Below are 13,656 nucleotides of genomic sequence, written 5' to 3' on the forward strand. Positions count from 1 at the left end.
CCTGAGTGCTCTGTCATCTCTCTTCGCATTTCCAGATGAATTTTGGGAAAGCTTGATTGGAATCATTCAATGTCTTCAACAGCCAGTTACACTTCAGACCATGGGAGTGTGGTTTCTCTTTCCACTACTCCAGCAAAACTGTTCTCTCCAGCATCAATAATGACTTAGATGACTCTAAATCCAGTACAAAGTTTAAAATTTTTATTGTATTTGTTGTGCAAATAGCATTTGATGCTGATGTCCACTGCATCCTACTTGAAATATTCACTTCTTCTAATGCTCATGACATCCACATTCTTAGTTTTTCTTCTGCTCCTTTGAAATTTCTTTCAGTTTCTCTTGTAGATTCACTCGTTTGTATGCATTTGTTAAATGTTGATATTTCTTAGAATGCAGTCCTAAACTGTCTTCCATTATGATTTTATACATTATGATTCTCTTCATCCTATCTAAAATTTTGTACAAGCTCATCTAGTACTCTGCCTATAATTATTATTTGTGTTGATAACTGTCAAATATATCTCTCCAGGGCAGGCTCATCTCTTGAGTTACAGATCTGTATATCTAGCTGCCAAAGAGAAAACTCCATTAGGTTATCTTCGGATGTCTGTTTGTCACCTGAAAGTCAACATCCCCAAATTTGAATTTGTCTTCTTCCTTCTCAGACCTGCTTTGCCTTCAGTGTTCCTTTCTCAGTAAACAGCATCACCATCCTTCCATGTGGCCAGAAATCCTCCTCTTCGTACACAGTAAATCACTAAGTTCTATTGATTCCATCCATTAAATATATCTTGTTCCCTTTTCTCTGATCCTGCTATCACCATGCCTCATATCTCCCCTGAACTATGACCACAAACTCCTAAGTCTCAAGGAGCCTTCCTGCTCTTCATCTTTCACCTCCTTATGCCATTCTTCACACTGAGACCAGAGCAGTTGTGTAACAATATATATTTAAAAGGTATCCCATTGCCTTTGGTTGAAATACTAACTCCTTAACATGACATAATCTCTCTTGGCCAGCTTCGTTCATTCAACAAGTATTTATTGATATTACCATTTATGTGCTAGACACTGTTCTAGACCTTGTATCTTGCTATTTTTGTCGTGTTGTGTATTTCATATTTCAGCTATGCAGAACTTCTTTCAGTTCTTCAAAAGTTCTTTATATATTCTCTTTATTCTACTTGGAACTTTCTACCCTGTTTGTTCAGCATAAAAACTTTTTGAGATCTTGCAAGAGTTAGCCTAAACATGCCTGCTTGTGCCTAAACTATATGAGGTCCCTCTATGATGTGTTTCTGGAAATAACTGTACTTCCCTCATCAAAATTTGCATTAAGACACTTTGGTGCCTTAATTTGTTTATGGTCTGCCTTTCCTGGTCGATGGCAGGGTGGTCTGTTTTCTTAATCCTTAATCCTGGCCGTAATGATGGCTTGCGCATAAAAGGGGTTTATTCAAATTTTATAGAAAGGACTAATACAATTTTTTAAAACTTGAAATTTAACTTATAGGAAAACAGTTATATAAAGTGAGATATACTTAAATTGAAGGACAAACTAGTTCTCTAGGGGCTACTTCTGTTAAGAATTTAGCAACTTTCCATGTGGGGGAGTTAATGTATATGCTGCATGGAAAATTACTGCATATTTAAAGCTTATATTAGAGCTATAATAAAGCAGCTTATGTTCTAAATCTTCATGTCAGTAAATAGGTCCAGAAGGGATTTAAAAAGGCTTAATCCTTTCTTTACCACGGTACAAGTCACTGAAGTAAAACTTTCTGGAAAGATTCCTTTTATCTCAGGCAACAGGTAGCTTGATACATCTACTGGAATTGAAAAATAGGAATTCCTTTGCTCAGAAATGTGGGAGGGATACCTAAAATGAACAAAACGATAACAGTTAATATTCAACTTGGCTAAGAAAGATTAAAAAATAATTTTATAAGATTTAAAGCTAACAAAAACAAATAGTTATAAAGGGTTGAATGTGTATAGAATATCCAGATTGTGTTTCTGTAGTAGTAAAACTCATATCAAGGCATATTGTAAATATTTAGAGAAGAGCATTCCAGGAGGGTCTTGAGACAGAAAAGAGATTAGTGCCTTTATGGAACTGATACAAGGAAGATAATGACCAAAGGTAAAGTAAGTAGAACCAGGTTGGAGAGATAAGTACTGACCAGATTACTGAGGAACATTTGGGCCATATTTAAGAGTTGAGGGCTTCCCTGGTGGCACAGTGGTTGAGAGTCCGCCTGCCGATGCAGGGGACATGGGTTCGTGCCCCGGTCCGGGAAGATCCCACATGCCGTGGAGCAGCTAGGCCCGTGAGCCATGGCCGCTGAGCCTGCGCAAGAGTTGAAATGTTTTCTATTCTTATTAAAATGGAAATCATTGGGAAGTCTCAGGTAAGGGAGTGATGGTGAGGTTTTTCTTTAAAAAGATTTCTCTAACTCTGATTTGTAGAATGGTTTGAAGGTGAGTTGGACAGCTGCTCTTTCTTAGAGCAGGTAGGTGATGTTGGTGGCTTGAACTAGAACAGTGTCGGTGCAGAAGGTGGGAAGTGGAAAATGAATGAATGAATAAACATATAACTGAAATAGATATTTTTAAAATAAGCTTCTCCATTCATTCAGATTGTTGATATTCATTTGGTCATCCATTCTTTACTGAGCTTTGCAATGCCACATGTACTCAGTCAAATACTTACAAACACTAGAAAAGAATTGCCAGAGAAAAGTAAAATGCATTCCCTTCATTCCATGGTATTATGGAAATTATGCTCTTGCCAATCTTTATTGGAAATGCGGTCATAATTGAACATAACGAATACCTCCAAGGACTACTTTTGACCTACGGTTAACAAGAATTTACCTATCTTTTTAAAATTTGGGATTACTTGAAGTCAAATATAATTTATTAATCTGGATATAATAAAAACTCTGGAATACTTTAATGCTTAATACATCTGTTTTATTTGTAAAAGTCAGTTATGAAGGGAAAAATAGAAAATACTAATCTTGTTCAGAAAAGTTTATAGCCAACTGTAGCAGAAATTTAAAACACAGATACCTACACATGTTCTTTTATTACTTATTCATATTATTTCCATATTAGTTGATTAAGGGATACTGTGCTCCTTTATTGTTAAATCAAAACAACACACATAAATACCTTGATTTAGGTTTTGGTACTGGTAATGTTTTGGACATGCAAAAACAGTAAATGTTCTCATCATTAAAAAAAAAAATACTTTTGGACAAAACTCTAGGGATTCTTAAAAACAGCTCTGTTTTTACCCTCTTGTAAAATTTTTCAACATGGTTATTCTCTTAATGGAAAAATTAAAGTACTTATTGTTATGTATGTACATGAGATTAAGGATGGAGATATGTATATGCATATTATACACCCACACATATACTTATTTATTGTACGTTTTGAAAGTAACCAGTTACAGTTCCATTGCCATCAGCCATTTTACTGTTAAATTAGTCAACTGCAAAGCTTTGATTATATACTATTATTTCTATGGGAACTTTTTGAAAGCTATATAATAATTTCTGACATCTTTTAAGTTCCACTGAGATTTTTTTGCTTGGATAATGTGCATTGATACCAATTATATATGACAATAGAAATGGCCCAAAAGCATATTTGACCTTAAAATAATTTTATGAATTATTAGTGTCTCCACTAACACTTAAGTTCACTGTGAGTAGAAATCATTTCAATTTTAACTTTAATGACTATAAATAAATCTTATAAGCTGATTGTATGGAGTAAGTGAGTATGTTCAAAAAGTGATTTAGTATCAAATGGTATCCTCTTCAAAATACCGTATTATCTAGAGAAGCACTCCATGCTTTTTAGGCATATATAGAGGTGATATCACCTGGCAATTAGTACAATAGACAGTAGGATACTTCTAAGTCTCAAGTTGGCTCCACTGTTTTTCAGCTACGTGACCACAGGGAAAATTTAATAATTACACTCATTTCAGTGGTTTGCTTTAAAATTACGTACTCCCAGAGCAGAGTAGTAAAAGCTAGCTTTATTATTACCTGTTATTATTGTTACTACTATTACTCTTCCAAGTCATGGACAGGGGTTAGGGGTATGATGGAAGAATTACACTGTCTTAAGTATGATTTCTGTTTAATTCACAAATGCAGTCTACCCACATTCTCTCTTGAGGACCTTCGCCCCATTCGCTCTTTGACCTTGGTCACGTTACTTAACTTCTTTGCGCTTCAATTGCTCCATCTGTGGTATGAAGTGCTTAGATGACTTGCAAGGTTTGTTTTGGCTCTAACAAGGTATGATTCCATGAAATGGAAAGTTAATATATCTGGCTTTGGTAGCTTTATTCAAAGGACAAATATTAAAAACACACAATTAATTATCATGCTATTAAGAGTTTCCTTTTACTCCATGGAACAAATCATTTGGAATAAATCATTTTGGAAGTGCTGTTTGATCCAGGTATTCAGTAAAAATCACTAGCATAGCATTTCATTTTGGGACAAAACTCAGAATTCATTAAAACACCAGTGCTACAGACTTACTTGAGATTCCCGTTGAATCTTAATACAGATAACCCAGTTAATTAAAGCAAATATGGTTGTACTTTATTAAGCTTATAAAACCAAAACTGCATTGAAATAATCTGTACAAAGCCATGTTGACATTTATTAGAGGACTTCCTCTCAGAAAGCCTAAAAGTCTTGTTTGTTCAGATTGCAAGTTTTTATGAGTAAACATGATACTGTCTATCTGTGGCTAGATCTCCGCATCAGAAGACAGCATTCCTCCGAAAGCGTTTCTAGTATCAACAGTGCCACGAGCCATTCCAGCATTGGCAGTGGTAACGATGCTGACTCCAAGAAGAAGAAAAAGAAAAACTGGGTAAGCCATTAGCATTCATCTAATTCAGAAGCTTATTACTGCACAGTGAGTCAGGCTTTTTCCTTTTGGGCTTTAGAGATCCACAGCAGTTTACAGTGTCTCATTCAAGTGACTGACACCTCAAAGGCTACACTCATCACCGAGATTAGGGCAGCATGGTGCTGAAGAGCAAATGTTTTGGAGTTGGCACTAACTTAACTTGTATTTGAATCCCAACTTTGACACTTACTATTTGGATCTTAGGCAAGTGACCTCACCTTTTTGGGGAGCCTAAATTTTCTCATCTGGAAAAATTGGATAATTAATACTGACTTTATAGAGATACTGTAAAGAAAAATAGGGTAACATGTATAAATAAATGGCTCCGAGCAGGGGCTTACTGTGGAGGTAGAGATGAAGAAGAAGAAAAAGATGATGGTGATGCTGATGGTGGTGATGGTGGTGGTGCTGGTGGATGGTGGAAGTGGAGAAAAAATGGAATAAAAAAAGTAAAAGGGAAAGAAGAGACCTTGAAAGCCTCTCCACCCCTTGCATCAACAGGGTTTATAGCGTGAATGAAGTGTCACTGTATAAGAAAGCGACTGTATGTATTTCTACCAAAAGAACATAGGATAAATATAAAAATGTACTTTAACAGAACTGTCCCTTAAGTTTGCTAGAGATAGAATTTATGATATTAAGTAATTGCTGAAAAAACTGAGGGAAGATGCTATCACTGCAAAATGTTTAAAAACAATGAAGTAAAGGATTTCTTTTAATGCCATGCAAGAAAAGTAGATGTTAAATAAGTAGAACTCTTGATGAAATCCAAAATATAACTAGCAGAGGATTTTACTGGAGTGCTTTCTGTAAAGAATGAGAGAAATATCTTTTCTGTTTTAAAAAAATGTTTATGTAGGTAATATTTTAAAATACTGATCAGCCTTCATTCCCTTGATTTGTAATTCCACACTCTTTCATGTTTCTGCAAGGTGAACTCTAGAGGAAGTGAGGTGAATATAAACCATGGACAATTTGGCATGCATCTATAAAAATACCCACCCTTGGCATGAATGCTATTCATTTTGGCAGGAGGCTTTTATACCTTTTAAAAACAGGTTACCTTGTATGTCTTTTCTTTGTGTCTTTTCATTTTAATCTCCAGTTTTAAAGAGAAGTAAAACTACTTTCTGAATAGCGCTGTAGGCCATACCAACTCTGGTTTCTCATAGTCCGGGAACTGAAAATTTGAATAGAAACTCACGATTAATGAAGTGTTAGGTGAATTTGATTTCATTTTGCTTTTTAAGTTTATATTGTCAGCAGGCCCTGACTTGATTGTAGCGCTAAAGCAGCCATTTAAAACAAATTGCCTTGAAGAGAGGAGCCTTCTGAACGGAGATCCCTTCAAGGTACTTCGTTTTAAATGAGTGCTCTGACAGCCATGCCCTTGACCCTGCACTGGTTAAAAGCCTTCCATGTTTGCGCTGCGCTGGATTAATACAAGAATAAAACAAAAACACAAAACACGGTATCTTTTTGTTTTAGAGATACTGTGCTGCAGCTGTTAATCCTTTGCTTATACATACTGACCCCAGGCAGTGGCTAGGATGGCACCTGCAAACTAACGGCCCAAAGCAAGATGCCCCCAGTGCAAATAGACAAGGAAGGTAATTTCTGTCCTTCTTGCAGCTGAGAAGCTCATTCAAACAAGCCTTTGGGAAGAAAAAGTCCACCAAGCCTCCATCCTCACATTCGGACATTGAAGAGCTTACTGATTCGTCCCTTCCAGCGTCCCCCAAGTTGCCCCACAATGCGGGTGACTGTGGGTCAGCCTCCATGAAGCCCTCGCAGTCTGCCTCAGCGTAAGTCGCTCCCTCTGCCGGTTGCGGAAGTATTTGTTAAAGACAACTTCAGGCCAAGCCTAGATCTGTGTTCTAAATGGAACTGCAGCACCATCTCTATACCAATTATTTTCAGATCTTCCTTAGAATAGCAGACAGCATTTGTTTCTCTTCTGCTTTCCATACATTAGAAATTGAGTGTTCTTGATCTCATTCTCCCCTTTTCTAAGTTATTATTTTCACTTCTTTTCACTTGCATTTGTCCATGTATCTGTCTAACTGTGCATTAAATGCAGGTTACCCCTTGTCTGGCCACCAAAGAAACGGCAAAATGGCCCTGTGATCTACAAGCATAGATCCCGGTAAAATGGAGTGTGATGCATGAAAACTGCAAAGATCCTGGTTCTAACCTAAGCAGTGTTCACTCTTGCTTTTTCTAAAATCACTCGCATGCATTTCAACAATGACTACCTTCTCTGTCCTCCTGTTTTGGAAGTAAAATTTGGTTTCCTCAAGCCAAACTTCAATCCTTTGTTCTTTAATTGTGTTAGATAATCTAGCATAATTTTTTTATAGTATCCCACTAGTTGATGTTACAAGAAAGAATAAAACATTTAGAATGTAAACCATGTGCTCTGATAATTCTCTTTGTTCTATATACTATTTAAATGAGATTTCCTTGTGTGCCCAAGACAGTGGCTCACCCAGAACTCATATAAAGCAGGGCCACTATTAGAACCATTTAAGACCCTTGTACACCCTGTATAATTTCCTGACTTAGAGGAAAGAACATAGCACTATCATTTTGTGACCAGCAATGAGTCCTCACATTTTAAATGGAAAAGATATTCATTAACATAAAACAGATTCTTTTGACATACTTCCTACAAAGCTGTCTATAGAACAACAATAGGATATAATGTATATTACCTTCAGGCAGCCCCCAAGTAGCCTGCTCATTTGGGTTGAAACCTGTGATTCAGTTTCATTAGCTGATCTCCTAAATCAGCTGAGCCTACCAGGAGGATTATATAACACTCATCCATTATTTAAATATCCAAAACTAATCTCCCTGATTTATTTTCTACAATATTTACATTGAATTTGATCGTAACCTGAAGATAGTATTGTGGCAAATAAGGTTATTCTTTGCAAAATTTTACAAAACAAGAAATCAACATTTTAAGGACATAATAACTTTGCTTTAAACAAATTTCATGTTGCAAATAGAGGCTCAAGTCCCTTGAAAAATGGTAGAATGAGATGTAGTAATATTATGACTTTTCAGCTCCATAAACATCAGCAACAAGGGAATTTTGAGGATCACTTTATATACAGTAAAGATAGATTGTTTTTAAACTTCAGAAAATAGGAAGAAAAGATTAAAAGGGACGGCTACTATTTTCAGTTTTGAACCTGTGAATGTATTACTGTCTGTAAAACTCTTTTTCCTTTTCTCTAGGTATTGCCAGCAGCAAATAATCTATGTACCTGCTGGATAATATTGCAGTTCAGCTTTTAAAAGAAGCATTGCCTTTCATAATCCTCTGGCTTCACCAACCACTGATTTTGTGCTTGTTTCTTTCTTCAGGATCTGTGAATGCACAGAGGCTGAGGCAGAGATAATTCTGCAGCTGAAGAGTGAGCTCAGAGAAAAGGAATTAAAATTAACGGATATTCGGCTGGAGGCCCTCAGCTCTGCTCATCATCTCGATCAGATCCGAGAAGCCATGAACCGGATGCAGGTCGGTCCGAAAGCACCTTCAGGGGACAAACAGGAGAGATTTAAAATGCTGCTTATTCTCTTCTCTTAGTTATTATAAAAGCAAATCTCATGTTTAAATCCTTTTCGGAAATGCACTCTGTTTATTCAGTCTCTGCACCTCATTTCTCAATACTGGATGGAGAATTTTGTCAAATCCAGGTTTGGAAGTGGAAGTGCAAACTGGCCAGTTGCACTCAAGGACCATTGAAGGCACTGTACTAGAGCTAAGGTTTTAGAGAAACTATTACAGCCCTTGCTTCTTCACTTTTCCATGATTTACCCTTATGGTAACTTTTTCCTATTCTTTTGAAATCTGACCTTACCTGTTTTCTATTGAAAAACAAACGTAATGAGGAATCAACAGAAATATAACACAAGCTTTCTAAATATGAAAGTAAGTGTGATATAGAATGCCATCTGTAGAAGTAAAGCTTTTCTACTTTTTGGAAGCATCTGAGGGCTAAATTCAGAATCAGTCTGTGCTCAGACTTTCGTTTTATTATGGTCAACCAGTAATCGCTTGGTACCACAAGATGACTGAAATAGGAAAAGCTCATTGCTGAGCAGATTCATCTGCCAATGGATATATTCATCAATAGGCTTGTGTTGTTTTTATGAGCTTAGTGCCCCATTTTGAAGGAAAAAAACCTTTTTCAGACGTTAGTTAGGATCCTGAGGTGGTAATTTTAAATCACCTTATTTATATTATTTTTGTTTTACTATTACTGTTTTACTGAATTCAGAGTATTACAAACAGTATTATTTTCTATGAGATTTTAACATTACTTTCATTTAAAAATTTTTTTTTAAGTTTTTTTAAATTTTTTATTTTATTGAAGCATAGCTGATTTACAATGTCATGTTAGTTTCAGGTGTACAGCACAGTGATTCAGTTATATGTATATAACTGAATATATATATACATATATAGCTTGATATAGATATAAAAAGATATTCTTTTTCAGACTCTTTTCCCATATAGGTTATTACAAAATATTGAGTATAGTTCCCTGTGCTATACAGTAGGTCCCTGTTGGTTATCTATTTTTATATATGTAGTAGTGTGTATGTTTACTTTTAAAATGAGAAATGGTATGAACTCTTCAATTATGTTATTCTTAATTCACATAAGACCATGTCATATTTGGAAAACTCCTCAAGTATATGATAGATTTTTTAAAAATTATAAAAAATTCTACTGGTTAGTGTGTGTATTTGTGAATAGCCGAATATGTGTATGTGAGAGACAGAGAAAGGGATTCCTTTTCCTTCTTTGGAAGGAAATCCTGTTTTCATAATTTATGTTTGTTTATTTAATATGTCACCACATGGTTTATTTAATACATGAACCGATTGACCCTGTTAAAAGAGTTGGTACCCTTTTCTCAATCAGGCTAGCTCTATGTTTTTCATGTTTTCCATCTTCACAACAGAATGAGATTGAAATACTGAAGGCTGAAAACGACCGGCTGAAGGCAGAAACGGGGAACGCTGCGAAGCCAGCTCGGCCCCCGTCTGAGTCCGCAAGTAGCACTTCCTCCTCATCCTCACGCCAGTCCTTAGGACTCTCTCTGAACAATTTGAACATCACGGAGTCTGTTACCTCAGGTGATTTTGTGCACACACCTGCCTGAATCAAAGCATGCCTCTGACTTCACAAGCCCGGAGACCTCGAATTTGGAGACCCTTACCCAAGCTGCAGCTCTCACCCATACCCTCTTAAAAATGTTAACGTCCTAGCTCTCAGAAATAGTCCTTTTTCCTCTTATAAATTTATTTTACTTCATTATCATTTTAATTTCTTTTATTTATTTATTTTTGGCTGCGTTGGGTCTTCGTTGCTGCACATGGGTTTTCTCTAGTTGTGGAGAGCGGGGGCTACTCTTCGTTGCGGTGCGCGGGCTTCTCATTGCGGTGACTTCTCTTGTTGCAGAGCACGGGCTCTAGAGCGCAGGCTCAGTAGTTGTGGCACACGGGCTCAGTAGCTGTGGTGCACGGGCTCAGCTGGTTCACAGCACGTGGGATCCTCCCGGACCAGGGCTCGAACTGGTGTCCCCGGCATTGGCAGGCGGACTCTCAACCACTGTGCCACCAGGGAAACCCCTTCATTATCATTTTAAAAGAACATTCTGTGTGAAAGAGTAAAAAGACATAGAGATATGGTTTTCATATCATTTTTTAAAACAGTTACTTGTGTTTGAGAAGTACTTCCTCCAGGGTTACAAATAGGATGAGAAAGTAATATTCTCAGTGATGATTGTTAGTACTAATGAATATAATACTCAGAACCCCATGCAATTTTATAGTGTTTTAAGTGTACGAAGCCCGTATACAAGTGTATCAGGACCTATTCCTAAATTTGACTAGATGATCCTGCATGATGTGGCCCAGGGAGAACATAATGCTACTACATCACCCAGACTGCAGCTCTATTAGATTTTCAACAAACAAAAAGAACACACTGGATTCTATTATTGTATTCAATGGTACTAATGATGGAACAAGGGTACAGTTTTATTCAATTGCAAATAGAATCATATGACATAATGTTGTCTTAATAGCTGATGAACTATTCAGTTATAAAGTATAAGTGCTCCTATGGCATCGAATCATTCTATGTATATAAGACTTAGCTGAGGAAAGATTTACATGAGGATCTGCAGTGATTGCAAAGCACAGCCACTAGATGACGCTTGGAAACCAATAATATGTATACATGTTCCTGGGCAATTTTAGATCCCATGATAGAATTGAGAAACTTCATGGCTTGCCTTAAATTACACCAAAATATAGAAAAAGAAGATAAAGATGAAAACGAAAAAGAAAAAAAAAGAAATACAGCAAGCTGATATTGATGATATTTTAATGAATCATATCTCTTGCTTCTAAAAGGTCAGAATTTTAAAAATTCTACTAATTACATCTGCCCTTCATGGTGTAAAATGAATGGCCCAAATGCATACTTGCTTTCTTCTTATAAAAGGTAACTAGAAACTAAAAGGCAAGTAGGAATTTCCTGAAGTTCATGAAAACAACGTTTATACCATTTGGCAGTGACTGGGGAAGGAAAATGAATTTTGAGAATACTCATCAAGTAAAAGAAATATTGGTAGCTAAGAAAAAACAGATGTCATAATTAAATGAGCTTATAAATCATTAGGTAAAATAAAACTACAGAAATATGGTAATAACTTGAGTGTGTAAGTTGTCTATGAAGTGTTATCATCCACATTCTTCAAAAGACGGGAAAAAAGAAAGAACAAAAGTTTTAAATGTATAGAATCTGAGAGTCCTGAGTCACATCCTATACATTGGCTTGCCGGTGATGAACCTGAGAGAGGTGAGGTAGGAGCCACACCTAGTGGCAGTCAGTGCCTGCCTACGTCCTGGAGCTTCACTTCTAAGGAGAGAAAAGGACTGGTACCTTATAGGATGGCTTAATGGTGGGATTTTACTGCCTGTTACATGATTTTGGTTTAGCCTATGGAAATATGATAAGGCCTGAAGGAGGCAAATTTAGTACTGAAGGTAGTTTAGGAAGAACAGCCATATAAAAATGAAACCAAAATGAATGTCTAGGAAAGACTAGGACTCATAAAGATAAATATAAAATCAAAGAAATTAAATTTACATTTTCTGTGTCCACCTAACTGATGGCCGTGATTCAGAATTTGGGGCAATTTGGTGAGGAGAGGTGTTTTTTTTTCAAAAATGTGCTTTATAATTACCCGTTTCATGGTTTATTTTTAGTCCTATATTATTTTATTTCCTCAACTATTTTTCAGTAGCGATACTTGTGTCTGAACTAGCAAGAAAAATGTAAATCACTTGACATCACTTGACTAGGATACTTTTCAAGTCAAGTTTTCATTGCCTTCACTCTTGTTTAGTGGGTTCAAAATTGGAAATCAAAAGTGCCTTTATGCTGAGACTTTTTAATAGAAAAAGTTTCTAGAGTTCATGGGTTTTTTTTAAAAAAAGAAGTAGGCAGGAGAGAGGCTAATTGACAAATGTCCAGTTCCTGAAATAATAGTGCATGTTCCGTACATCCAGTGAAGACAGAAGTTTGAAACACCTTCAGTTTTTGTCAGAATTTCACTTGACTGTAACCAGAATGGCAAATCTTTTTTCAAAATGTTGACAGAGGACTCTAACTTATTTTCCATGAAACAACACAGAGAACCCTTATCTCAAACTGGCTGTTATTTGTATTTACTCAGAGTTGTTTGTTCAGGCGATCATCCCGTCAATGTACTGTGGGTGGGGGGGTGTACATTGACTCACTCACCCAGAGTGAGTCATGATGTGCTCCTTCCACTGTCAACATAAGGAGTTAGAATAAACACACAGGGAAAAGGAGTAATGGTTAGAACAGATAAACTTACTAAACACGGAGGATAAAGTGCTTTAAAAGTGTTTTCTATTATGTTCTCAATAACCCTACGAAGCTGGTGCTTTTGTGCCCCAAGAATTAGGAAAGTGATCATGATAACTTTTCAAGATTATGCATCCAATAAGTGATAGAGCTAATATTTGAGCCCAGATCTGGATGATTCCAGTGCCTGACTCTTAACTACTGTATTCATTTTGCTAAAGCACTTAAAACATTAAAGATTACCTTCTTGAGAATGTATACTCCAAAAGAGCAGGGAATTCATCTTCCTTCTCACCATGGTATTCACTCCCAATGCCCAACACAGTTCCTGATTTCTTTTTTTTTAATACATTTATTTATTTATTTTTGGCTGCGTTGGGTCTTGGTTGCTGTGTGTGGGCTTTCTCTAGTTGCGGCGAGTGGGCGCTACCCTTTGTTGTGGTGCGTGGGCTTCTCGTTGCGGTGGCTTCTCCTGTTGCGGGGCACGGGCTCTAGGCACACGGGCTTCAGTAGTACCAGCATGCGGGCTCAGTAGTTGTGGCTGGTGGGCTCTAGAGCGCAGACTCAGTAGCTATGGCGCACGGGCTTAGCTGCTCCGCAGCATGTGGGATCTTCCCAGACCAGAGCTCGAACCCATGGCCCTGCATTGGAAGGCAGATTCTTAACCACAGCTCCAGCAGGGAAATCCACAGCTCCTGATTTCTGTGATGCTTAATAAACTGTCAGCTAAAAATAAATATTTTTGAATATTTATGAAGTTATGAATAATTGAGCAAAGTACT

General features: G+C 36.8%; 1 protein-coding gene across 3 annotated transcripts in view; it reads left to right on the forward strand.

The window, feature by feature from the left end:
- NAV3 (neuron navigator 3) overlaps positions 1-13,656 on the forward strand; it is an 835,897-nt gene that overhangs the window by 796,745 nt on the left and 25,496 nt on the right. For all 3 annotated transcript variants that reach the window (XM_033431322.2, XM_049694975.1, XM_049694976.1), the window contains 4 exons: positions 4,790-4,911; positions 6,583-6,755; positions 8,326-8,479; positions 9,933-10,107. In XM_033431322.2, coding sequence (XP_033287213.1) covers positions 4,790-4,911; positions 6,583-6,755; positions 8,326-8,479; positions 9,933-10,107 — 624 coding nt within the window. The remainder of the gene's footprint in view (positions 1-4,789; positions 4,912-6,582; positions 6,756-8,325; positions 8,480-9,932; positions 10,108-13,656) is intronic.

The sequence above is a fragment of the Orcinus orca genome, chromosome 11 (assembly GCF_937001465.1).
Source record: "Orcinus orca chromosome 11, mOrcOrc1.1, whole genome shotgun sequence".
NCBI classification, from domain to species: Eukaryota; Metazoa; Chordata; class Mammalia; order Artiodactyla; family Delphinidae; genus Orcinus; species Orcinus orca.